The 27,888-nt window shown below is 38.6% G+C and overlaps 1 protein-coding gene across 1 annotated transcript in view; it reads left to right on the top strand.

Annotated features, from left to right (window-relative positions):
• Positions 1 to 269: 269 nt before the first annotated feature.
• LOC139949201 (formin-like protein 2) overlaps positions 270 to 27,888 on the top strand; it is a 49,377-nt gene continuing 21,758 nt past the window's right edge. The window contains exons 1-11 of the mRNA XM_071947593.1: positions 270 to 1,244; positions 1,641 to 2,521; positions 18,742 to 18,825; positions 19,605 to 19,718; positions 20,101 to 20,180; positions 21,371 to 21,454; positions 22,791 to 22,953; positions 23,930 to 24,006; positions 25,600 to 25,693; positions 26,574 to 26,651; positions 26,915 to 27,025. Of these exons, the coding sequence (XP_071803694.1) occupies positions 2,279 to 2,521; positions 18,742 to 18,825; positions 19,605 to 19,718; positions 20,101 to 20,180; positions 21,371 to 21,454; positions 22,791 to 22,953; positions 23,930 to 24,006; positions 25,600 to 25,693; positions 26,574 to 26,651; positions 26,915 to 27,025 (1,128 nt within the window). The 5' untranslated portion in view covers positions 270 to 1,244; positions 1,641 to 2,278. The remainder of the gene's footprint in view (positions 1,245 to 1,640; positions 2,522 to 18,741; positions 18,826 to 19,604; positions 19,719 to 20,100; positions 20,181 to 21,370; positions 21,455 to 22,790; positions 22,954 to 23,929; positions 24,007 to 25,599; positions 25,694 to 26,573; positions 26,652 to 26,914; positions 27,026 to 27,888) is intronic.

The following is a 27,888-nucleotide window of genomic DNA, read 5'->3' as shown; positions in this document are numbered from 1 at the left end:
CATCTGATCCAGGAAGCCTAGAAAATGATGAACAGTTGAAGTCTGTCTGGAGTGGAGTATTTTAACCCAAATACCTATGGGAGTTGGTCTTAAAATGGGAGGGTACTCCTGCCTGGCTTAATTACCCAGTGCCTGAGGGTGAGTGGCTGGTGTGTGCCTTGTCAGAGACTCCCACTTTGAACAAAGACTGGAGAACAAAGACATGCCCTTGTGGGTAATATACCCCAAGCCTGACTGCAAGTGTGTCATAAATAAACATACGGTGTGTGTTCCAGTCGGGGATCACACTGGTGAATGTGAGCGGCTGTGGGTATACTCTATAGCTGTATGGATTTAGAAGCAGGCTGGCTATGAGTGTAAGATTCTAGAGTGTTTATTACATACATGTACAGGGTGATCTCGTACTCTGGTTTGAACATCAGGATTGATCAGCTTCTGAGAAGTCGTCGGGAATCTATGAGAGAGTCGATGAGACCGGTTTTCCTGAGGTCATGCTTGGGGTCAGTCATTGAACCCTGTCAGTCTGCAACTACTACTAGTAACTACACCATTACCAATCAACGTGCATTATGTGTAGCATGGCATTAGTCAACCATTCACCCAGTGTATAAACCAAGCAGTGGAGGCTCACAACCTAGAGAAGAGAACGCAATACATTTTAAAAACAGCAGATGTTCGACCAATCTTCAAAATCATCTCTGGACTTTACTTTTTTAATAACCCTTGACTGATTTGTGAAGTTTTCTGTTGAGAATCGTCATCAAAATCTGTACCAATGCGTAAAGTTCAACGCCCAAACTCTACAGTGAGCTCATCGGATTTATATATAGGCGTATAATTTGTTCAGGAGAAAGTGGTTTCACGTGGATTGTTCCGCCCTACAGATGGCATCCCTACCAAAATTGGATCCGAAGTAGGATTTATTGGTTGACGCTGCTTCATGATGCCAAAGTGTTCCATAAATTAATGCCTATGTGACTGCTACGAGCGTAATTACCTGGGGAGTTGACAAATTTGATAACAGACACTCCGCGTGTTGGATTAATAATTCGCAGGGAGGCGTGAGGGATGTTTGTGTTGATCGGTAACACATGGTTGAATATATCTAGTCACTGGACGAGAAAAGTATGCAATGCCGACGACGCGGTCTCACTCCCTTGTGTAGTTGTTCTTTTTCATATTCGGATAATAATGCAACGTCAATTTACATCATTCAGAGTGTGGGATTCTGCACAGAGAACATTGTAAGGATGTTTCATTGTTGGTTTTGAAAACAAAATATTTTTAAAAACTCGGGGGAAATTTATCATGACAGAATGTGGACCAACTTCCTCGTAATGACGTTAGCAGCCATGGATTTACTCTATTTATAAATCTTTGCTAATTTTACCCCCCTCTCTATAAATATATACAATAAATGGACATATCCCTGTGTATGAGTCAGGTATACATGTTTGAATTTTCATCCCCCGAACTCATCGAGGGAGCTGGTCTGGTCCCCTTGGACGAACACCGGACATATTTTTTTCATGATTCAGATGTTTGTATAGAGTGTAGTGTTTCGTTGTCCCCCTCGTACCCTGTATGTATCTCTCTGTGCTATACGTGTATTTAACAGGAAATAATATTGCCTTCACCAGGTTGAGTATAGTAGGCCTGCCACTGTAACTCACATCACAGCGCTGGCCATCGTATGTGGCACAGTAATAGGAAGCTGGCAATCAGGAATGAGTGAGTTTAGATCCCCCCCCCCCTCTCGGCAGGAACGCCAGTGGTTTAACTTCTGAGGCTTAGACCGAGTTCTACGCAGAGGTAACAACACGCACACACAGGCTGATAGTGTCATCGCGTCGCACTGTGGAATAATACGTTCAGACTTGAAAAAGAAAGATGGCCGTCCGAGCATGACGAATGTGGATTTTTAATACTCACTGTTTGGAATACATGTTCTCGTGGAAGTTAGGAGAGTTTGTTTCGCCAGGAGAAGAAGTTTCAACAATGGCTAAGTTTGAGAAACTTGCCGGCTTGACGTGACTCACTACCCCCTGAACGAAGGAAAACAAGTTCCTTTTCTCATGAACGAAAGGAAGTTGTGTATATGAGCTTGATAATGGGGGTTCGTATACCTTCTTCAAGACGGCCGCTCGATTAAGGAAAACTTTGCTGAAAAGAAAAACAACGAGTGGAGTCATTTCTAAAACCGCACCTGGAGACTTGCTTTCCATACGGATCTTTACCCTACGGATTTTATATTTGAAAGAAGAAAAAGCAAGCGAAAATGGGGCAGACAACTTCAGCTAGTAGTGCTACTGGCTTCCCAGATGCCAATAATGGTGTTGTTGGCAAACCGGCGCTGACACGGACACAGTCTTTGCGGGGTTCTATCCAATACAGGGCCAGGCGTACGAGTCGGTCCCGCCAGGCCGATCAAGACAAACACCATAGTGTGCATATTATTGAGAGTATACCCACGGAGATGTTCCTGAGTCGCCAGAGGCAGTACAGAGCATGGCAACAATATGTAAGTGTATAAAGTTTTGGTTTTTACCCATACACCAATGTGTGTGTTAGCACTGTATACTCGGGTGGGATTCGAACCCACGACCCTTGCAATTCTAGAGCAGTGTCTTACCAACTAGACTATCGAGATTGCCCGGTAGCTAGAGGCAGTTCGAATCTATATATGTTTTAGCAGCAGGTACCGCAACGATATATAACAGATATGTAAGTGTAGAATAAGAACAGGTTTAATGTTACTCACACTTCTTGTCACTTCTTGTCTGTTTAAAAAACATTATTGTTTGGTAGGATTTGAAACTTTGCGGTTGCACCATGTAATGACTATAGATCTCTAAATGAGTTGGGGTGGTTCAGAAAAGAACCGTTGGTTTCAACTCAGCGTTTTGACCAGTATGCTCTGATCGTCTTCTGGAGAAGGTGTTACCATATTGTTGTTTAGCCCGAGCCATTTCGACTTGGGAACTGCCTAGCTTTAAGACCTCTTTTTGAATGCACTTTCTGCCCATTGGTGTAGCTTCTTAAGCTCAGTACTGCATTTACTATAATTAGAACGTTTTGGCATGCTACAACCTGTATCTTGCAAAATGCTTCATCATGCAAGGTAAATTGTACTGGATGGGACACAACATTTTTCCCTCAAAACTTCTTTCTTTTTTAACTTTTATTTGAAAGCTTACTTGTTATAAAGATGGTTGTAAACATACTACAAAATTATTGATTTCATCTGAAATGCTCCCATTGGTTAGAAGTCAATAAAGTATGTTGACAAGTTGAATGTCCAAAACTCAGGTGAGATTGGAGATTCAGTTTTCATATGAAGTTTATATCGTACATGCTGTTGGATTCTGATGAATTTACAGGCCTGGGATTACACAGAAGCAACGAATGCCATGGCCTCTAATGCCTTGGCCTTGGTGCCCATGAAAAGTTTCCATTAGAAGTGCCTTTTGCAAAATGAAAATGGCCTTGCCCTCTCAAAGATTAAATTCCAGGTCTGCAATTAGAAATACCCAGTTAAGGTTAGGGAGAAGCCAGTAAAAAAAAAACAAGTGAATAACTTCAGTTAAAAAAGTTATTGCCAATGCTATCGGATTCTGATGAATTTAAATGCCTGGGATTACACCGAAGCAACAGAGGTCATGGCTGGTGTTGCTTCCTAGTCTTAGCCTTGGTGTCCCTTGAAAAGTTTCCGATAAACTTTTTGGAGGTTTTCCAATAGAAGTGACCTTTGCAAAATGAAAATGGCCTTGCCCCCTCAAAGATTAAATTCAAGGCCTGAATTTAGAAGTACACTCTTAGGGTCAGGGCGCAGCCAGTGACAAAACAAAACATGTGCAGGCCTGATACTTCATGGAGGCAACGAAGGCGATTGCCTCCGTTGCCCCTTGCCATTGCCTTGGTGCCCTTGAAATGCTCCAGTAGAAATTTTCAATTTCCTCATAGGGTGCCCTTTGCCAAAGAGAAAATGCCTTGGTGCCCTTGCCCTTTCAAATACGAAGCATACAGGCCTGCATGTGAATGACTTGAGTTCAGAAACCCATACAAAACATCAACACTTTCATCTCATTCATTTATTTATAAATTTCACCGGGTAAAAAATGCAAAAAAGTAAACTAAATTACTATCAAGTACTAGTATTACTTTTATGTGTTGTTGTAGGAGAACATCTCAAATTGGTGTTCCGTGATCCCCCATCAATCATCGTTGATATGATTCCATTTGGATCTCTTGATGGGAAGGATAAGGGAATTATTATGATCGATGGATGACTCAAGATGCTGTGTCATATAGGAAATAATCTTGACAAGAATAATAAACTGTTGAATTATTAGATCTAGATTAAATGGTTTAAAGCGTGTGGGTACTTTTTGTAGGACAAAAAAAAACACAATGTCCACAGATTTACATTAAACTTTAGAAAGCTTCCCTGAAAATATTACTTGCTGAGGTGCTGTAGTTTTTGAGAAATGAGTAAAACAATGTCATGAAAACAATTTTTGTCTCCGTGATCTTGAGACGAACATTATTTTAGCATGTATAAACGTATTTTCATGACATTGTTTTACTCATTTCTAAAAAACTACTGCACCTCAGCAACTAACATTTTAGGTACGCTTTCTACTATCATAATCTTCAAATGGTGTAAGTATGTAAATCTGTGGACATTGTGTTTTGTGTTACAAAAAGTACCCAAATCCTTTTAAGGGACCATACATTGGTAGCTGGCAATATAGTCACAGAATTATGTTTTATGTGATCAACCATACACATAAAACAATAAACCTGTGAAAATTTGGGCACTTTCGGACACTTTCGGTAAACAGTATTGTCCAAGGCCCACACTTAGTGTATCACAACTAATATATAACATAACAAACCTGTGAAAATTTAGGCTCAATCGGTCATCGGAGTCGGGAGAAAATAACGGGAAAACCCACCCTTGTTTCCGCACGTTTCGCCGTGTCATGACATGTGTTTACTATAAATTCATAATTGTCGATGTTGAGAATTGATAATTGTTTTAATGTTTTCTCAAAAAGTAAAGCATTTCATGGAATAATATTTCAAGAGAAGTCTTTCACCATTACCTTCTGTAAACCCTGTAAGTTATTTGTAAATCTGTGAACTTTTTTTGTTTGTTCTGTTCCGAAAGTGTATAATGGCTTTAATCCTTTGTGTGAGTCAGGAGAAAAAAAGTAAAAAAACATGCATGGTTTTGAGCATTTTTTAACACATTGTCCTTTTAATTTTGGTTGTATTACAACCAAAATCAGCCATTGGTGTTTTTAGGTTTGCAGACTTCATTTCATTGACTGTGACTTTATTTCAGAAAAAATAGTTCTTTAGTACTATGAACTTCATTATCAGTACATAAGCTCCATGATGTTTTTTTGTTATCCTTATCCTGTATGGTACCTTTGAACTTTAAAAGTTGTTTTGGGATACAATTACAAATTGTCTTTTTAGCAGTCTTGAGAAAAGTGTCGGTATGATTTTCAATTATCCTGGCATTGTGACTTAAAGGAACATTACAGAATTGGCAACAAACAAAAATCGTGAAGATCACAAACTTACATAAAACTTACACGGTCCAATGATGATGATAGTAGAAAACATCCCTTGAAATATTTCTGTCTGAAATGTCATATTTGATGAGAAATAAATAATCTAACTTCGCGTTTGGAGTTTATCGCTCAGTGAGCATTTTATTCATTTTTATTTTGGCATCAATGCAATGCAAAATGTGTAATCGTTTTTTCACTATTCTCTCATGACCCAGATGGCCGATCGATCTCAAACTTCTACATATTTGTCATTTTATGTATATGGTGGATTACGTAAAGTGCTTACACTGCCAGCAACTGTTTTGTTAGCAAAAACCAATTCTGTAAATGTTCCTTTAACTTAAATAGAGATACATGTACTAGTAGGGTCATTAAAAAAAAAAAAAAAAAATGATGTATGATTTTGTCACCTTAGAAATGTTATCATTCTGAGAAACTTCATAGATTTAAATGTTTTTAATCCTTTTCTCGAAAACCACATTTCTTTGAAGGGAAAATTGTTTTTCAAAATAATATACACTATCAACACAGCTGCAGTAACTTTTTACCAAATAAGTTTCTGTTATGTTGATGTGAAGTTTTTTTGAGTAGTTACCAACACCCTCCCTTTAAGTCCACATTCATACAGGATTTCCCCACTGGCAGCTATTTCCTAGCAATACGACAATGTATGGTTAAAGGAACACGTTGCCTTGGATCGGACGAGTTAGTCTATAAAAAGCGTTTGTAACCCCTTTTTTATAAAATGCATATGGTTGGAAAGATGTTTTAAAAGTAGAATACAATTATCCACACAAGTTTGCCTCAAAATTGCGTGGTTTTCCTTGTACTGTGCGAACTGTAACACGGTCGGCCATTTATGGGAGTCAAAAATTTGACTCCCATAAATGGCCGACCGTGTTAGTCGACAAGGTAAAAGGAAAACCGTGCAATTTAGAGGCATGTTTGTGTGGATCATTGTATTCTACTTTTACAACATCTTTCTATCCATATGCATTTTATAAAAAATGGTTACAAACGCTTTTCAAAGACCAACTCAACCGATCCAAGGCAACGTGTTCCTTTAATGGACCAATTCAAATGTGGCTGTTGTGGTCCTTTTGTTTTCCTAAAAGTAGTTTGTAAATTTCTATTTCACAATTTTTCTCCTCCTTGCGAGTTCAGTCGCTTAAAAACAGGAAGCTTGTGTAGCAAAACAAGTCAGTCATAATTTCCACTCAATTGAAGCTGTCCGTTAACTACATTGCACTTCTTCGGAATTTAGCCAGCACCTCCCTCCAGGGCAGGAGAGATGGCCCACGCCCTTCGTGTTTGATTATGTAGGCATGGGCATTAACATCCTGGGGGGATATGTATAAGGGCGTGGTTGCTCTCTTATTTCGGGTGTGGTTAATGGGAGGGGCTGTGTTACTAATTATCTCTGGTAATTAACTATGAACACCTTGTTCACTTGTTGTGGTGGTTTGACAGTGATGTTGTGACTGGGTCTATCAAAATCTTTGTAGTCTTGGTCATATTATGCAGTCTCTTTGGTTGTCATTTGAAAACGTTCAACTGCGGAGGTTGTGTTTGGTGGCGTGTTTATGTACAGAATGTGTGTATAGCGTGTGTGTGTGTAGTTTGTAGATTGGTCACCACATGCCATATGCCTGCTAGTATACTTATATAAAGTTATAGGCCAAATGTCTGTCGTTCAATACTGCAGTGTATGATATTGAACGGGCGGACGTGTTCCCCTTAACATTGGTCTGCTGGCAAAATACCAGTTAGAACACCCAAAGGACCAGTCAGAATTCTGTCGAACTAGTTAGGCAGGCAAAGTTGATTGCTTGCCAGTGCTACTACCAATGAGGACCATTGAAAAAGCTGGCGGACCAGCGAAATGACAAGCTAATTGGTCCTTCTTGCTAGCCACTGGAAAACATCAGGGCAGACCCTGACCGCGAGATCATCCATGCTAAGACCATAGAGCAATAGACCGTAATGAATACGACGTCACAGTTCAAATATCTGCCCTACAAGATGGCGTCTGTGTGCGTGTGCGTGGTTGTGTGCATGCATGTGCTGTAGAAATCAAACCGGCGCTGCGTGCTTCTTTGATGTACGCATTTGGACGCGCATACAGTTTGACCTACAAGAAGTCGCCTTTCATAGAAAAAAAACGGTTATTCAATACGGTTCTTGGGCAATGCTACTACCTAGGAAAAAAGTCAGAATATTGGTGGGCATATTTGGAGGGGGGGGGGGGGGGGGGAGCGACCAAGGCAAGGACCAAATATTTCCTGTTAAGCTTTAAGATTTTCCAATGGAAGTGCCCTTTCAATTTTCGAATATTAACATTCCAGGCCTAGCTCAGCTCCTTTTTAGCATGCCTGGAATTACACACAAGGCAATGGCCTCTATTGGCCTGCAGCCGATTTAACAAAATGCTAGGATTATTAGTATCTTAGGATGGGTTCAATGCGTCTTAGCGTCTATGGATACGGAACTGAAGTTGTCCTAAGTCCCAAGATTAATCCTTAGTTAGGAAGAGTTTGAAATCGACGTCTGGTTATTTTCATTTTGCAAAGGCCACTTGCATTGGAAAATCTTTTGGCAAAGACCAGGGGTCGATTTCACAAAGAGTTAGGACTAGTCCTAACTTGGGACTAGTCCTAGGAGATTTACAAATTGCCTGGATAGTCCTAAGTTAGGACGAGTAACCGGTCCTAACTCGAGATAAGACTAGTCCTAACTCTTTGTGAAATCCACCCCTGGTCTTTGCCAAAAGATTTTCCAATGCAAGTAGCCTTTGCAAAATGAAAATAACCTTGCCCTTTTTAATGTGACCGTACGTTTTGTACACAGCCCAATGGAAGAAAACATAAAATCTTATTATTTTATGGAGATTGCACTGTCCAATTCTTATCAACTTTTGATATGATGAAAGGGGGCACATCTCAAACTTGTCCAGCTGTTACTTTCATAACTCTTGGATTTATGTGGAAATTATGACACAAAATGTAAACTTTCCCATTTAACCAGTACAGTATCTTGTCTGCTAGACTTGCCAAAGAATGTACAAGGTCACACTTATTGTAAACAAAGGTCACATGGTCAATATCCTTTAATTAAAAGCAGCTCACTGAAATTGTTCCCAGGTCCAACTTCATTTGCTTTATCACATCAAATATTTTGCTCAATCAAAAAGACAAAATCTTGCTTTAAGGCAGAAACAAGCACCAGCCATAGTCAACAAAAATTGGTGCGTCAACCAAGAAGAAGGTTAACCAAATAACAACAGTTATATTGTATTATATTATGTCAGCCTATAATAAGTCATCAATTGTCCTTGGTTAGCCGCTGTGTAATTTCTTTTTTTATATGACTCCTTTATAATGAGCTACACATGAACTGGCCTTTGTACGCCACACAGAACTTTGTGAATCATCGCTGATGATAATCAATAATATAACGTTATTACCCCCCTCCCCCCCCCTCTCCACTCTATATTATTCTCAGACAACAATGGGTTCATTAAACCGTGCTCTAAATTACTGTATTGTTGGCTTTATTAATAAATAATCCACTTGTCAATTGTGAATTATTGCTCTTATGCTGGGGATCTCCAGATGTCTTACTGACTCTCCACCCCCCCCCCCCCTCCATCTCCATCTCCCCAATGACTTTACCCGACCTTGTAGTTGAGTCTCGATAAAAGACATAGAAATATTACATGATATAAAGTTCTCACTGTTTTTAGTTAATTAGTCATGGTGAATATTTGCAATATAAACCATCAAGAGAAACTGTCATGATGGGTTTTGAGTAGCTTGGGTTGGAACAAGAACAACAATTGTGTAATTAAGATAAATAAACCAAACATTGTATCTTTATGCTGTTGCTAAAATGTACCTATGCCATGTGGGTACTGTACGTGTACGTAGACTGGGCTAATTATAGGAACACGTGCCTTGGATCGGTCGAGTTGGTCTTTGAAAAGCGTTTGTAACCGTTTGTTATGAAATGCATATGACTAAAGATATTTTTAAAGTAGAATATTATGACCCACACAAGTATCACTCGAAATTGCGTGGTTTTCCTTTTACCTCGTCGACAAACACGGTCCGCCATTTATGGGAGTCAAATTTTTGACACCCATAAATGGCCGACCGTGTTAGTCTGAAAGTAAAAGGAAAACCATGCAATTTCGAGGCAAATTTGTGTGGATCATTGTATTCTACTTTTGAATCATCTTTCTTAACCGTATGCATTTTATAACAAACGGTTACAAACGCTTTTCAAAGACCAACTCGACCGATCCAAGGCAACGTGTTCCTCCAAGAAAATTTAAGAAATTGATAATTTAAAATTTACTAGAGGTAGAGCAGCACTTGAACCTCACCCTAGTCAATTTTCTTTGTTCAACCCAAAACAAAAACATATTGCTTGAGCAGTTTTGCTTTCTAGAAAAATGTTAACCAACCAAAGTGTCATGTCGTTTGTACGGTTTGGGATCAGTTCTCTGGCTTCATTTCTATTACTAACAAAACACTGCCAAAGCTGCTCTCCGTGGGCCCATGATAACACTTAAGACACCTTGTGTACTCTTGTGCCTGCGTCATGTATCTATTCCTGTAGCTTTGAGTACCCCTATGGTTTCCTATTGACGCACACAATGTTTAAAATGTTTCCCTTCTGCATTGCAAACAGCCCTGGCTGGAGTGCTGCATGTTCAAGCTCTATGATCTCACTGTAGTTTCTTTGTCCGCTGCATCTCTGTGGCTTGCTGATTACTTTTACAGGCCATGTGTTCCTACATGTATTCCATCGTGTGTTTACATTGTACCACAATTTTCTTGTCAAACTTGAAATTGGACTGGCTCTAATTTCCTACAGCTGCTTTAACAGTGAACTTAGCGGGGAACCAACCAAAACACATCATTCATCAAAATGGTATTTGGCTGGTGACCTGTTTCTGCTTAGCGGATTGTTATCTGTGCTGAGTGTTTTTGTTTTTTGCTGGTGCTTTGGCTGCATCCTGACATTGGCCCTCTCGGTTTTAAGCAGAAAATGTTGCTTACCCAAAATGTCAGCTGGCAATTGGTTCTCAGCGATTACAGATGACATTTTCTGGCTGGTAATTAACCCTGTTTTTGCTGAGCAAAACATTGATTGCTGAGTTGATGTTGATGTTTATGTTGAACATGTTGTTTACAGATCTAAAGGGAAGGTACACTTTGGAAAAACTCTTGAGAGTAAATAAAAACTTCCTTGGTTGGAAGTACAGCTTTCAATAGTATAAAACATTTTGAGATGATTAATGAGATCTGTTGATGATTGAAAGCATTGTGAGAAACAGCTCTGAATTGAAGCCCTAATTAGGCATCTTTAAAGCTCACTGATTTACAAATAATTTACAGGGTTTACAGAAGGTAATGGTGAAAGACTTATCTTGAAATATTATTCCATGAAATGCTTTACTTTTTGAGAAAACATTAAAACAATATCAATTCTCGGTAGCGAGAATTACGGATTTAGTTTAAACACATGTCATGACACGGCGAAACGTGGGGAAACAAGGGTGGGTTTTCCCACCTAAATTTTCACAGGTTTGTTATTTTATATATAAGTTGTTGTACACAACAAGTGTGGGCCTGTTTACCTAAAGTGTCCAATGGCTGTAAGCACATAAATTTGTTCAACAAGGGTGTTTTCTCTTTCATTTAAATCTCTTGCAACTTTGATATGACCAATTGATTAAAAATGTTCACAGATTGGTTATTTTATGCATAATATTGGGATACACCGAACTGGCCTTTGACAATAATTACCAAAGGTGTCCAGTGCGTTTAAGAAATTTTGTGGCATGTGTGGTCAGGTTTACTACCTCCATGGGTTTACCTATAGATGTACCACAGGCTGTGTGACCCTGGTGTCAGCCCCATAGGGGCTTGTAGTTGGAGACTTGGCTCGTTTTAGCTCCTAGAGTGTGAAGTGCACTTCATGAGAGCAAAGGGGGGGGGGAGCAAACAATAGACCCCCTGTTTGTATGACAACAGGAAGTCATTCTAGGTAGATTGGTTGAAGGTTCAGAGGTTTTAAAAATGCCCTCTGTGGACTTATAGGAGACTTTATTTGCAACCTTCCCGGAAAGATAAATATACCTCTAAATTCCTTTTCCCATTTGAAAGGGAATTACTTTTAAATTGGATATTTTATCAAGGTGATGGAGGATTTGTGATGATGAAAACGTGAGGGATTTTCAAAGGAAATAGTCAGTAGGTTGGGGGATTTTTTTGCATCTCAATCTTTTCCACTCCATAAAAAATCTTCTCCATGTTGGACATGGGTCTGACCCGCTTACCAGAAAAAAAGGTTATGGGTCTGACCCGCTTACTAGAAAAAAGGTTACCAGCCAGACTACCATGGTTTAAATTATATACTGTTCTTAACTAGTATTCTGCTTATTTATTGCTTAGCAGACATTTCTTAACAGCACTGGACACTATTGGTAATTACTTAAACATAATTGGTTAGCATAAAAACTTACTTGGTAATGAGCAATGGAGAGCTATTGATAGTATAATTAAAACGTTGTGAGAAACGGCTCCCTCTGAACTTAGTTTTCGAGAAAGAATTAATTTCTCACTTAGAATACTTGAATTGAATTCGAGACCATAGATGGGTTCTAAAATTCAAGGCATCTGAAAGCACAGAACTTGTGCAACAAGGGTGTTTTTTCTTCCATTATTCTCTCGCACATTCAACGACCAATTGAGAACCAATTTTCACAGGTTTGTTATTTTATGTAGATACACCAATTGAGAAGACTGGTCTTTGACAATTACCGAACGTGTCCACTGTCTTTTAGCACAATCTGCTTCAGCTGCTTAGGCAGCTGAAGCAGATTGTGCTAAAAGACTTGAAATCTTGTCTATAATTCATAGGCCCCCTATCTATAATTTCCACTTCATCTACACCGAGATCTAGAATATTGTTCCTCGTACGACATTGAAGTTTCCCCCTCTACAAAAATAAGTCACTTGAATATTTTTTTCCCCTCACATAACCCTGCAGGCAATTAAGCCATGTCCCCTATATATTGTTTTCTGAAGTAATATTAACAACGGACACATCTGTGTGTACTCATTATGGAACAGGTGGCCTGAGTCTTATTCACTAATTAATATTTGTTGGAAATCAATCAATCAATCAATTGGAGTGGGTATTGTTTTTGAGTTAAAGGTAGATATTGTGTTGGTGTTTTTTTTTTCTTCTGTCGGCAGCGACAAAAATAGTTTTGATTGGCGACGCTAGTTTTTTGTATTAGTAGCCGGTAGAGAGAGGGTGCAAAATCGGAGGGGCTGGGCAAGTCTATATATCTGGCTCATTTTGATTGATTTTTTCGATTGATGTGTTGTGATGTTGGCAACTAGGCCTAAATAAATGTAGCAAGCATGATATTCTTCCTACTTCAGTTGGATTTCCGATTGTAAAACTGTTACTAATAAAGCACGAAAGGTCAAAAATAAAAAATATTAGAGCCTGCAACATGTGATATCTAGGTAAACCCTTGTACTTGATAACATTTTCCTACTTTTTTTTTCTAGGGACCAAATATCATGCCTTATGTAGGCCCAACAAAACAAAACAAAAAATTCTCCAATCAGGACTCTAGGAAAATGTAAAGAGATTCTATTGGTATGATCATATAAAAACTAATCAAAAAAACAAAAAAACAGATGATGTTGTTTACCGAAGTACAGTTCTATTTGTGACTGCTCCTTTAAGCTTTTTACCTTTTATATAAAACTGCCCCTTTAAAGGCCAATCTACAAAGTGATGAACACAGTGATGATGTAATCAATTGATACCACTGACAGCAACCTTGGCATGTGGAGACTGGTGGACAGGTGGAAAGGTGGCAAAAACTAGACTTCACCAAGTCACTCCAGTGTAACAATTTTGCATTTTGTATCAGGCAAGAAAGTAAGCCATTTGCTGCTCTGTCCACCAAGCTTGCCAAGGGTCATACTCTGTTGAGGTTGAAACCTTCCTACTCACTGAGTCTGATATGGGCCTAAATTCATGGAGCTGCTAAGCACGAAAATTTGCTTAGCATGAAATTGTTGCCTTGATAAAAACAGGATTACCAAACAAATTTTCATATGGTTTTTAGGATAAGCACACAATGGCTGAAGAAACCAGTAATAAGCGATATGCAAGAAATTGATATTTGGTTGGTAATCCTGTTTTTTCAAGGAAGAAATCTCATGCTAAGCAAATTTTTGTGCTTAGCAGCTCTATGAAATTGGGCCATGGTCTGACCATTCAATATCAACCATTTTGGTTGTGAATGGTAAGCTAACTGTTGTACTGTACTGGTGTTGGCATAATATAGGGGCCTACGTATTTTGCCAGCCTACATACTTCATTGTATATGTTATCATTCGTTGAATGCACATTTTCCATTGTATACGTAGTTCCGAGCATGCGCACATTTCAAAGGATTTGCCTGGTTCGATGTAAGTCTGCTGTCACCGAGCACCTCAAAGTGTCCCATTGCCTCCATTGATTTGATAGGGTTTCGTACATGTACATCAATTGCAACTGCAAATTTGTTGAAATGCAGTATGGCCATTTATTGAGTTCTCGGTGAATACACGACTTTGCTGTATATTATACCAACAAATCTAGTAAAAGAAACACAAATAGTGCAGCTTACTGCAATGGACTTGGGGAAGTCTACCTCCAAGGGTGAGACACCAGCCAGATGCTGGGGGTGTGGAGGGGGGGGGGGGGGGTCCGTGCCCAGACCATTTCAGTAATATTGAATGGTGCTCCAGGAACGCCTCACAGACTCCTTTCATTGGCTCCATTCATTAATTACTTTCTGCTCTTTGGACCATATTTGGCATTAATTAAAGGGACCGAGTGGCTTGGGATCAATATGTTATAAACTCGTCTGCAATTATCATCGGCAATATGTCTCAGATAAATTATTAAATAACGATACAATTGGGTAGACTTCATTTTTAAAAGGTGAGGGATGATTATTCTGGTGTATGTTTTTCCTTTTGGGGGGAAATTTCTACCGTGGTTTGCCATTAAGCATGAATTATTTATTTATTTTCAAGTCAATGAAATTTGTTCGTGAATAAATTATGACATCTGTAATTGGTCACATAAATTTAACCAAGTTACTATACCTTCAAATTTAATTCAAAGATATCAGTATTATATATACATTTCTTGTGAGAAAACCAAGGATGCCTCATAAGTAGCTTGCAAGCCTGAGGAAACCTGTGAACAAGGGTGCTTGGTATGTGAACCAGCAACACAAGGGTTAACCACTACTCTTTCACTGTAGCTTGCAAGCCTGAGGAAACCTTTAAACAAGGGTGCTTGGTATGTGAACCAGCAACACCAGGGTTAACAACTACTCTTTCACTGTAGCTTGCAAGCCTGAGGAAACCTGTAAACAAGGGTGCTTGCTATGTGAACCAGAAACACTGGAGTTAACCCCTACTCTTCCACGATATATGTACTGGGTTCATAGTGTTTTAGGTTGTTTTACGTGCACTGCTAGTCCTACATGTAGTACTCAGGAGCTATTATGGCTTAAAGGCAGTGGACTCTATTGGTAATTACTCAAAATAATTATTAGCATAAAACCTTTCTTGGTGACGAGTAGTGGGGAGAGGTTGATGGTACAAAAACATTGTGAGAAACGGCTCCCTTTGAAGTGACATAGTTTTGAGAAGGAAGTAATTTTCCTCGACTTTGATTTAGAGACCTCGATTTAGAATTTGAGGTCTCGAAATCAACCATCTAAACGCACACAACTTCGTGTGACAAGGGTGTTTTTTCTTTCATTATTATCTCGCAACTTCGACGACCAATTGAGCTCAAATTTTCACAGGTTTGTTATTTTATGCATTTGTTGAGATACACCAAGTGAGAACACTGGTCTTTGACAATAACCAATAGTGCCCAGTGTCTTTAATGTCCCAAAACCTCCCATCTGAAGGACACAGCAATTATGGTAAAATATCTTGCTCAAGGACACAAGTGTCATGACCAGGACTCGAACCCACACACTCAGCTTATCAGAAACACCGCAGAGGTTTTGTCAGGTGTCTTAACCACTCGGCCATGACTTGACAGCTTGTGTTGTAGAGGCAGTTATCAAAATGTGCCACTGTTAATCCGGATCAATTACAAGTTTGGGTTACACACTATACAGAGTGTTCATTGCATTGTCCCAATATGTGTACATAAAGGAATCGACCACATGGTCATTGACCCATGTGGTATTACAAAGAATTATTGTTTGTGGTATGAAGTATGTGTATAGCTTTGTTGTACATGTATCTTGGACTCCGAACTAATAGGTCATTAGTGCAGTTTGTTTTGGATTTCAACTGATTTCAATTCAATTCAATTCATTTCAATACGACGTTTATTCCATACTCTTGTTGGAAAATAGTACAATAGGAGAAATGATCAGTACATAGAAAAGTAACAAAATCAAAAGCACATAATAAGCACACAAAAGTTATATAATGTTAAAGGCAATGGACACAATTGGTAATACTCAAATTAATTATTAGCATTAAACCTCACTTGGTAAAGAGTAATGGGGATAGGTTGGCAGTATAAAACATTGTGAGAAACAGCTCCCTCTGAAGTGAAGTAGTTTTTGAGAAAGAAGTAATTTTCCACAAATTTGATTTTGAGACCTCAAGTTTAGAATTTGAGGTCTCGAAATCAAGCATCAGAAAGCACACAACTTAGTATGACGAGGGTGTTTTTTCTTTCATTATTATCTCGCAACTTCGACGATCGATTGAGCTAAAACTTTCACAGGTTTTTTATTTTATGCATATGTTGAGGTACACCAACTGTGAAGACTAGCCTTTGACAATAACCAATAGCAAATAATAAATAAATAACTAGGAATTAGGAATTAACTAGGTACAAGAGAGTCAGCAAGAGCGATTTCATGAAATTGCTTTTGCATAATGCTTATTTTAGAGCTTTGGTAAATGGAGTTAATTGATCAAGAGTGGTCTCCAAATTAACTGTTTGGTAAAAAGAAACATTAAATTTCGTAGGAAAACATTCATTTATGAATTTTGAACATTTTTTTCTCAAAGTTAGAGACAAGTTTCATAACCACCTTTTTTTGTTCAGTACAATTATGAAATTGCTTTTAATGACCTTATAACACTGTGACTGTGGTATGTTGTCTGAAAGAGGGGTTAAAGGCAGTGGACACTATTGGTAATTACTCAAAATAATTATTAGCATAAAACCCTACTTGGTAATGAGTAATGAGGAGAGGTTGATTGTATAAAACATTGTAAGAAACTCGAGAAAGAAGTAATTTTCCACGAATTTGATTTCAATGAAAGATAACTATGAAAGAAAAAACACCCTTGTCACACGAAGTTGCAAGCTTTCAGATGCTTGATTTCGAGACCGAATCTGAGGTCTCGAAATCAAATTCGTGGAAAATTACTTCTTTCTCGAAAACTATGGCACTATGGAGGGAGCCATCTCTCACAAAGTTTTATACCATCAACCTCTCCCCATTACTCGTCACCAAGTAAGGTTTTGTGCTAATAATTATTTTGAGTAATTACCAATAGTGTCCACTGCCTTTAAAGAGAAATGTTTTGAGATGAGTTTTTAAACATGCACATGATCTGCAAATTGCATGAAAATTCACTGTACCATCATCACTTGCCATTAACATTTTGACATATCCACATGTGTCAATCAAGGAAGTACTAAAATAACAATCATCTTGAAGAAATGTATAAAGACCATCTTACTCTTACTGGGTTCCCTCAACAAAGATTCAAATAGTTGTTTTAACAGCAACTAAAACATTTTCAAAGGGGGTACTATTTTTTTAATTATTATTATTATTATTATCATGGTACCGCCATGTTATTATTTGTAGGTTGTTAAAATTGCATCGAATTGTACAGATAAATTTACATGATTTAAAAATGGTAAAATGGCAAATCCAAGGCTATGCAAGATGGCATAAGAGACTGATACAAGTCTAGCACATTGAAAAGTCATCGAAGCGGACGTCCTGTTGTCCTAATTAAGCTTTATCTAGCCGGTAACCCCTGCCCTTCTTTTGTTTCTAATTATCAGGTACATGTTGTAATTAGACCGTGAACCAGGGAAGATTCTAATAATAGCATTGATAAGAACAAAGACAAGGCGCCAGCCAGGCGGGAGATAATTAGCTATTTATAAAGCACGGGTGAAATTTGTTGATGAAAGGGGAAAGACAAAAGAAATCAGAAGACCGTGGAATAATATTTAGCAATGAATTTTTAAATTTAGTCTTTTTTGTTTTGTATTTTAGTTTAAGATAACTGCTAACTTGATTTAAAATTGACAATGTACACTTTTACCATATGTACATGTAGATGCTGCATCTGTAGATGACAAAATTCAAATTCATTTGTTATTTTTCTTCTTGTTTTGGGTTGCGTTTTTACAAAGTGCAACAGTTATCATGAGGTTTTCTCAGCTTAGCTGACCATTTTGACCATATGGAAAAGTGGAAAGTGACAAATTCGTTTGACATATTTGACAACACAACTTAGCAATCCAAATACCATTTTTATATGTGCAATGTATAGGACCTGCCGTCGATTTCACAAAGAGTTAGGACTCGTCTTATCTCGAGTTAGGACGAGTAACTCATCCTAACTTAGGATTAATCTTAAGGTCTGCATGCTACAGTGCAGGGTTGGTACTCGTCCTAAGTCCTAAGATTAGTCTTAAGTTAGGAAGAGTTTTGTGAAATCGACGGCTGATACTTACAGTACTTCTTGTGAGGCCAAGGCAGTTTTTCCTTAGTAACTTTAACTTCTAGTGGAACGTGAAATTGGGATAAAGTAGCCTGAAATGTCCACGAAAGCCTGATACGATACACTAGGCCGGCACGACAAGTGAACTTTACTGTACAAAACATCTAACTTGGGGGGGGGGGGGGGGGAAAGTGCTAAAATTCAAAACTGTCAATCAATGTTAATATTTCCATTGTTTGACAAGGATTGTCTTGTATTCCATTGCTTGATATTGCTTATCACTGAATTGTTAAAATAAAGACGATTTCTTTCTTTCTTTTTTTCTACTCCAGGCACAAATGGATCTGCCTCCTGAGAAGGCCAGACTCCTCCGCCAGTATGAAGACGATAAAAAATGGGACCTTATCTGTGATCAGGTAATTTACAAAAATTTTTTTTCTTCTTCTTCTTTTGAGTGGAGCTCTAAGACTCCATTTATTCGTCACCAGTGAAAACATTTAAATACAGTTGTTATCTGAATAAAACATTTGTTTTTGAATAATAATAAATCATGTTTGAAAGGGAATCTTTTGTTGGTGTTTTTGCAATTTTGAAATTCCTTCCACGGGACAAACTTTTATAGTGCGGCTTTATGAGCATGAGAGCTAGTGAAGTGATTTTAATCCCGGGCAAGTTTACCAAACAATATCCCATGTTACAGTATGGTGGACTTTGAATTAACTTGCTTCCCGCTTGTTTTTCTTGAAAAGAATTGTGTGGAGCAATATTTTTTTTTTACCTCATGAAATTTAGTACGTAACCCAATTTCTAAAATCACTACAGGATATATCTTATGCATGAAAGCTATTTGGTTAATGGAGCTGGGGTCGATTTCACATAGGACTAGTCCTAAGAGATATCAAAAACGTACAGGTAGTCCTAAGTTAGGACTAGTAACTCGTCCTAACTCGAGATAAGACTAGTCCTAACTCTTTGTGAAATCCACCCCTGGGAATACATTAAATAAAGTATGCTGTTTTTTGTTTGTTTTTGTGTTGCTTTTAATAGAGCTAATTTATGTATGTTTTTGAAAGAATTTTGTGGAGCAAGAGAAATCTGGTGCAGAACCCAATTTTCTTAAATTACTACAAATTTAGTTTGGAATACATTAATTAAATGTTGCTGTTATTGTTGTTTTGATGTTGTTGTTTTTTAGGAGAAAGTGTCAGCGAAGGATCCACCTGATCATTATATTGTACGTATCAAGAGAGTCATGGAGCCTGGGAACACATCAAAGGTTGGTGGAAGTCAGTTCCAGAATCTCTCAAAGGTTTGAAAAAATATTAGCTTTAAAGGGAAGGTATACTAACAGTAATCTCTCTAAAATTAGTGGCAACAAAAAACTTCTGGTTAGAATTCCACTGCAGCTTTCGATAGTGTTTAAAGATTTTGAGAAACATTTCACTATATATGAATAAAACAATCGAACCTGACTTCTTTTCCCTTCCAGTTTTCAATTTGGTTACATCATGGTTACACAAAAATGAATGGGGAAAAACAAGATGGCAACTTCATGATTGAGTGTAGGTCCAAACTTACTTAGTGTTAGGGAGAGATGACCAAAGTTAAATTTCTGACGAAAACATACTTTAAAGATCACATTCTAAAGTCCTGATTTAATAATGTAATTCTTTATATTTTAATGTTTTCAGCGCCAAAGAAAGAAGATATTCGATACAACAACACAGAATCTCAGAGATTTGGAAATATCATTACGAACAAATAGTATACAGTAAGTTACTTTCGTATTTTGGTTACTCCTTTCTTTTCTTTCTTGTCGTTACTTTGTGGCTGTTTGCTTGGTCCACTTCGAGGCCCCTCAATCTAACATATATTCCTATACTTAGCAGTATTCTCTAGGCCAAAGACCTCACATGCCAAGTCTTTTGCTTGTTTATTGCTGTGTTTTGACTGTTAGTTTGTTGTTGTTGTTGTTGTGGACGTTTTTCGGCTGTAAGCAGGCATGATATTTTTTCTGCTTTAGTCTGACTGCCGATTTGTTTTCCCTTGGAAAATCAGAAAAACTTTGATTATAGCTTATAAAGTCTATTCAAGGATTTGGGTACCTTTTCAAAATGTCCATAGATTTACATTAAAGTTTTTGCTTGTTTATTGCTGTGTTTTGACTGTTGTTGTGATAATACTTACGAAGGACTTGTACAAGTCTACACTCATGTTTATTCATATGCTAGTAAGCCCAGTGTATGTCACACAACCAGTTCTACAGTAACTCAATAAACCATTGTGTTTCAACTAATAACAATAAGTCTCCAACCTTGTAACTATTATAACATGGTGTCAGAAGTGGGATTCGAACCCACGCCCACATTCGTGGACCAGAACTTGAGTTGTGGACGTTTTTTGGCTGTAAGCAGGCATGATATTCTTCCTGCTTTAGTCTGACTGCTGATTTGTTTTCCCTTGGAAAATCAGAAAAGCTGTGATTATAGCTTATAAAGCCTATTAAACCCTTTAACATAATAAATAGGTAGGTCAGCCCTTTTTACTCAAGGGCCAAGTATCATTTCTGTGTTAGGTTTGTGTTGTTGTGTTTTTGGCTGGTAGATTTGTTGTTATTGAGGTTTTGCTGGTATATTTGTAATTGCTGTGTTCTGGCTGGTAGATTTGTTGTGGCTGGGCGGTTTGTTATTGTTGTGTTTTGGCTGGTAGATCTGTTCTGGTTTGGCTGGTAGATTTGTCACTGATGTGTTTTGGCTGGGTGGTTTGTTATTAGTGTGTTTCGGCTGGTATATTTGCTGTTGTTTGGTTGGTAGGTTTTGAGGTTTTCTGACATTGCATGGCCGATTATTGTTCCTCCCTACACTCTGGTTTCTGTTTTCTTAGCTCTTTTGTTTATTGTTTTAATCTATCCTTATCCGTTTTCCTCCACTTCCTTTATCTAATCATGTTTTTTTTTCCTAGGTGGGTACGTGAGTTCTTGAACGAGGACAACAAGGGCCTGGATGTACTGGTTGAATACTTACAATGGCTCAACAAAGCAATGACGTGAGTGAATTTTTCGCTGTTCTTCCTTTTTTTTAACATTTTTTTTATAAAGCCGTATATTCTCAGAGCTTTTCAACGTCCCTATGAGAAAGTTCACTGGTACTTTGGGTTTGAGCAGACCTTAGGTATAGTTGGATTGCACATGACGACATCGACCACCATCTTTGATGTAAAACAATGGAAAGGTGAACGCGTAGTACGCACTGCGCACAAATATCATCCAATGATTGCCGTTCACGCGTGCATGTTTCGTCAAAGATGACGGCCAATGCAAGGTGTCTGTTGATGTCATGCCATCAACATTTTAAGGGTTACCCGCTATGGACACCCTAGCTGTGTACGTGCAGCTCACTGGATTGGCTAATGAGAAACAGTCTCTGCACTTATGATCATCATACTCTGCTTATGTGCAAGCGCCAAATTTCTGCGCTAACTGTCTAAGCGCTATATAAGAATTTGTTATAATTTGTTATACTAAGCAAAGGTTGCCTAGTTACGTGGAGTATGACGCGCACAAGCTGGAAATACACTTGACGTGAGTGCGGAATTCCCTACTTCTGTGACCGCTGATTCTTTGCTTACGGTAAGCAGAGCCATAAAATTGGGCCCTGCTGATAAGGTCATCGGACTAAAATTACAAAATGAAAGTGCATTTGGATTTTAAATACTCTGCTGATAAACTTCCTTGACTTCTACATAGATTCTCGTTACTTAACCAAATAAATAATACTTCTCGGCCTTCTCGGCAAAGTGGGGATGTTATTCTTTTGTGACCACTTCTTCTTTCAGTTTAACTTTCTGTCCCGACACTCGCTTGCCTTTTTAAAACAAATTTGGAATGAGGTCAGTTTGCCTTCTGGAAAGTAGAAAGCAAAGGGGAACTAGTTTTTTCGTACTTTCTATTTCATGTCTAAACTAAAAAATCAATATACTGGGGTTCTCCCCAGAATTTTTCCAATCTGTGGGGCAGTCTGGACCCATTTTTTGGGAAGTTTGGCCGAAGCACGCTTAGTTGAAACGAGGTCCTTAGAATGTTTTATACTTGGTGTTTAAAATTGCTTTTTAAAGCCCTACTTTGGCCCTTTTCGAAACTTAAGCTTCTGCTCAAGATTTGGCTCTGGCTACGTGTAGCTTGGCCCCATGGTTGTTTTGACAATTGCGCACGCTTTGCCTAACGTGCTCAGGGCTTCAGACGAGAGAACAGAGCCCGAAGCCGAATCTAAAGCCGAAGCCGTGTTCGAAAAGGACCTATGCAATCTGGGGAATTCTAAATGATTTATTCTTGTTCCTAGACTTCTCACTTTTATTGTGTGTGTGAATCTCTCTACCATACCAGGTTTGAAGAGCAGCAGGAAACCCTCCCCAAGCCAAAGTCTTCGACTAGCGTCAGAAACTCAAGGAAGAGCACCAAGGCTGGCGGGTCCCCCAACCATCTTGCCATTACGAGGGACGACGTTCATGTCTGCATCATGTGCTGCAGAGCAATTATGAATTTTCAGGTACAGCACATTCGAAGGACAAAGCAATGATGGTGAAGCATCTTGCTCAATAATACAAACGTCATGACTGGGACTCGAACCAACACTCTGCTCTTCACCGTTCCGAAACCCAATGTCACCATAGACCTTTTTTCGCAAACACCCATGTCGCAAGCACAAACTGTTGAATGAGGTTCATGCTGGTATAGCTAGCGATTTAACTTGATTGTTAGCTAGACCAGCATGCACCATATTCCATGTCTAACGCGCGCATACCGAGTATTTGCAATAAGGTCTAGGAAGTTAAGTTTGTTTTATGTTGTGGTACACTCTCTTGTATTAGAGATGCATACATGTCAAAGAAGGATTATTCATTCAGCACTTTTGCATAGCAAAATATTTTGACAGAACAGACTTTGTACACACTGAATGCTAGTGATTTCATTTCATCGACTACATGAAATTGTTAAATACATACTGTTGTTTTTGTCTGTGGTATGTTTAATTAGTTTGAACAATGTCCTTGGATATGACTTCCTTCCTGCTAGTGATTTGGAAGAGTCAAATTAATTCAGACAAAATACATTTGATGTAGTGTTGTTAGTAATAGGGTGGGCAAAGGTCAGAGTTCAATGCTCCATTTCAGTCAGGAATAATGGGATGATGTCACTTGTTATGTTTAAAGGGAAATCATGAATAATTATTCAAAACACTTCAGTAAGCAAGATTTTTAATCTGTGTGAAACTCAGTTGATTGCTTCTAAATTTAAAATACTGTGATGTTTGTTAGATGGCTTTACAAACTTACGGAAAAAAATCATGATAAAAGGTCTACCAACCCCTCAAAAAGAAAGAAAATTAACAAATAAGATCAATAAATAAACTTAAAAAAACAAGATATATTCCATTCGAAGCAAGTCTTGTCAAAACATATTCCTTCAAATGCATATTTAAAAACAAATAAGCTAAAGTTATTTTTTTTCTTTTCTGTCTACAGTACGGTTTTAATTTGGTGATCAACCACAATGAATGTATCAACGCTATCGCACTCAGCCTTAATCACAAGAGCCCAAGGTGAGTTGAGGGCGCTGTTTAACAACGCAACATCCGTGAGAGTCAAAAGGCTTTTTCCTTCCGTCATTTAGAAAACTTGAAACATGGTACAGGATATTTTTGTGTGTGAGGTGTTTTCCTCGTTTTTGCAGCAGCAACATAAGTTTGCGTTTTAAACATAACAGCAAGTTTGCGTTTTAAACATAACAGCAAGTTGTTTAAATAAGCCAGAGCCAGGTGTACCACCAAGCTTGTTTTTTAAACTTCCTTCTTACGAGGTCCATAACAAAATCATGTCCCAGCAGCTTGTTTAAGCTGATAGAGTTTGTCTGTATTGGATTAGTTAAAGTTAAAGGGGAAACATGCTGTGTCATTGAACAGTTATTGGAAACACAAGTTTTCGTTCGTTTTGAGAGCTGTAAAAATGAAAGTGTCGGGAGGAAAGGTGTTCGGATGTGAGTGCTTAGAAAAACACACTATTTTTGTTACACCAGGAACAAATACCTGTGAACTACACTTGTTGGTGCTTATCTACAGCTGGACTGTTAACACTGTGCACATATAGTATACAAATATTGACTGCTTCGAGTGCTATGGTTAAAACTACGACTCCCGAGGTGATCCCCGGAGCATTCTTTTTTCAACAGACTATTTATCATCCTCATACATGTAACATAGGTACGTGCATTTCAGACACACAGACGCACAACTGATTGGGTTCGCGGTGGGTAAAAAGACGTCTGGGTACCGCGGGCGCCATGTAATAGTCTTTACTATTGCATGGCAAACAACTATCACACGGTCGCCGGGTGTCTAGTAAAACTAAGTCGTATCATGTGAAGCGCTGTAAACCAGTGAAAAAGCAGAATGGTTTTAGGGGGTGTTTTAATGCAAAATAATGAATGCATTTGGGAAGCCTTATTCTGGTAAGCCTGCATCGTTTTGTTTTGCTCAGATATTTGTTTAGCTTAAGCAGCTCTTTGAAGTTGGGCCCTGATGATTGCTAGAGACCACAAGTCAAATTGATGAGATCAAAATTAACTTGCTCCATTTTCAGAGCAACTACTTCTTCCGAAAGAGATTCTCACAAGGGTACCCATAAACATTTGGGTATACTTATATCTCAGCCAGGCTGAGCCTCAAGACTAACATGATAACCAGTTGAGGTTTTAATTTAGTTTTAAAGCCATTGGACACTTTCGGTACAGGAAAAAAAAAAAAAAAAAAAGTTCACAGATTTACAAATAACTTACAGGGTTTACAGAAGGTAATGGTGAAAGACTTCTCTTGAAATATTATTCCATGAAGTGCTTTACGTTTTGAGAAAACATTAAAACAATATCAATTCTCGATAGCGAGAATTAAGGATTTATTTTAAACACGTGTCATGACACGGCGAAACGTGCGGAAACAGGGGTGGGTTTTCCCCGTTATTTTCTCCCGACTCCGATGACCGATTGAGCCTAAATTTTCACAGGTTTGTTATTTTATATAGAAGTTGTGATACACAAAGTGTGGGCCTTGGACAATACTGTTTATCAAAAGTGTCCAATGGCTTTAAATAGTTTGGGTTTGAACAAAGAAAATAATTTATTTTACACTTTTTTATTCCAGAACCAAAGCCCTGGTGTTGGAGCTCCTAGCAGCCGTTTGTCTGGTCAAAGGTGGACATGAAATCATCCTCAGTGCCTTCGACAACTTCAAATTGGTGAGCGACGAGCAGACGCCAGTTGGCGTCCGTCCAAATCAATTAATTAATTAATTTGCTAGATCAATTACAGACAGTGTGCTCATCAAAACAAACAGCCCTTACTTCGCCCTCGGCGAAACATCGGATGTAAGCATAAGCTCAGCTTGAAACAACCTCTTATTTTATTGGGCTGTCTGAAGCTCTGTTGATGGCAGCATGTTTAAGTGAGATTTCACCCCTAAAAATTGGCTCCCTTGACATAAGAATGATTGGTTTTCCCAGCTGGAAATTTAATCGGCACTACTCAGCGACTCCTTACATCTCCTCTTTGAGAATTCTTTACTCTAACAATCAGCTCACGCCAATCTATGTTCCCTCCAAATAATTTCAAAACACTTGACACCGTATGTCAAGTCTTAATGGTCATGTCACATGAGGCAAGTTACATGCAACCCAACCAGTTCAAGGCAGTCTCCAATAAGAAAATTCATTCATATTTCAGCTTTCTTACAGCTAGAAGAATGTCTCTTGTGCTGTGGAGTGTTAATTTTTCATACAGTGCAAGTAGTTGCCTTAAAGTGTGACTAGGGTCCAATTTCATAAAGCCTGTAAGCAAAAACAATTGCTAAGCACAGAAAACTCCTGCTTAGCAAAAAATAGGTTACCAGCCAAAATACCGTTGGTGTGACTGGTACCCCACTTATTTCTTGCTTAGCAAAGGGTTTTGCCAAGCAGAATTTTCTGCTTGACAGCTTTATTAAATTGGGCCCTGGCCTTTATTCCACAACACTTTTCCGAGACAGGATTAGCAGTGGGCGTTGTTACATTTTGGAGTGTCTTGGTAGAAGGAGGGGTCTTTAAACTCGTTTTCTTCTTTTTTATTGCCCTTTTTCTTCAGGAGTGTGGTGAGAGATTTAGATTTGAGAATCTGTTTCAGTACTTCCAGAAATATGAGGACACCAACATTGATTTCATGGTAAGAGTTTGTCTTTACCAGTAAAGGAGGCACAGGGCTTGAATTTAAATGAAAAATATAGCATGCCTTTAAACTACTCGGTAGAAGTATTGAAGAAATATTTGGTCACAAGAATTCAAGATAACGATTCATCAGGAGTTCGCAACTTTCCCCCAATGTAAAGGATCTTCCTCAATGACAGATTTCAAAGCGGGACCGTTAGACTTGTCCAGTCATGAGTCGTCTGTTTATTGGAATGTCTGTTTGTTTGTATATTTTTACAGGTGGCTTGTATGCAGTTTATCAACATCGTGGTCCACTCAGTGGAGGAAATGAACTTCAGATCGTACCTCCAGTTTGAGTTTACCAACCTGGGGTTAGATAAATACCTAGAGGTAAGTGGGTATCTCAGCCCTTTAGTTTGAGTTTACCAACCTGGGGTTAGATAAATACCTAGAGGTAAGTGGGTATCTCAGCCCTTTAGTTTGAGTTTACCAACCTGGGCTTAGATAAATACCTAGAGGTAAGCGGGTATCTCAGCCCTTTAGTTTGAGTTTACCAACCTGGGCTTAGATAAATACCTAGAGGTAAGCGGGTATCTCAGCCCTTTAGTTTGAGTTTACCAACCTGGGCTTAGATAAATACCTAGAGGTAAGTGGGTATCTCAGCCCTTTAGTTTGAGTTTACCAACCTGGGCTTAGATAAATACCTAGAGGTAAGTGGGTATCTCAGCCCTTTAGTTTGAGTTTACCAACCTGGGCTTAGATAAATACCTAGAGGTAAGTGGGTATCTCAGCCCTTTAGTTTGAGTTTACCAACCTGGGGTTAGATAAATACCTAGAGGTAAGTGGGTATCTCAGCCCTTTAGTTTGAGTTTACCAACCTGGGGTTAGATAAATACCTAGAGGTAAGTGGGTATCTCAGCCCTTTAGTTTGAGTTTACCAACCTGGGGTTAGATAAATACCTAGAGGTAAGTGGGTATCTCAGCCCTTTAGTTTGAGTTTACCAACCTGGGGTTAGATAAATACCTAGAGGTAAGTGGGTATCTCAGCCCTTTAGTTTGAGTTTACCAACCTGGGGTTAGATAAATACCTAGAGGTAAGTGGGTATCTCAGCCCTTTAGTATGAGTTTACCAACCTGGGGTTAGATAAATACCTAGAGGTAAGTGGGTATCTCAGCCCTTTAGTTTGAGTTTACCAACCTGGGGTTAGATAAATACCTAGAGGTAAGTGGGTATCTCAGCCCTTTAGTTTGAG

The sequence above is a fragment of the Asterias amurensis genome, chromosome 16 (assembly GCF_032118995.1).
Source record: "Asterias amurensis chromosome 16, ASM3211899v1".
Classification (NCBI taxonomy): Eukaryota; Metazoa; Echinodermata; class Asteroidea; order Forcipulatida; family Asteriidae; genus Asterias; species Asterias amurensis.
This window is presented reverse-complemented; position numbering and strand designations above follow the sequence as displayed.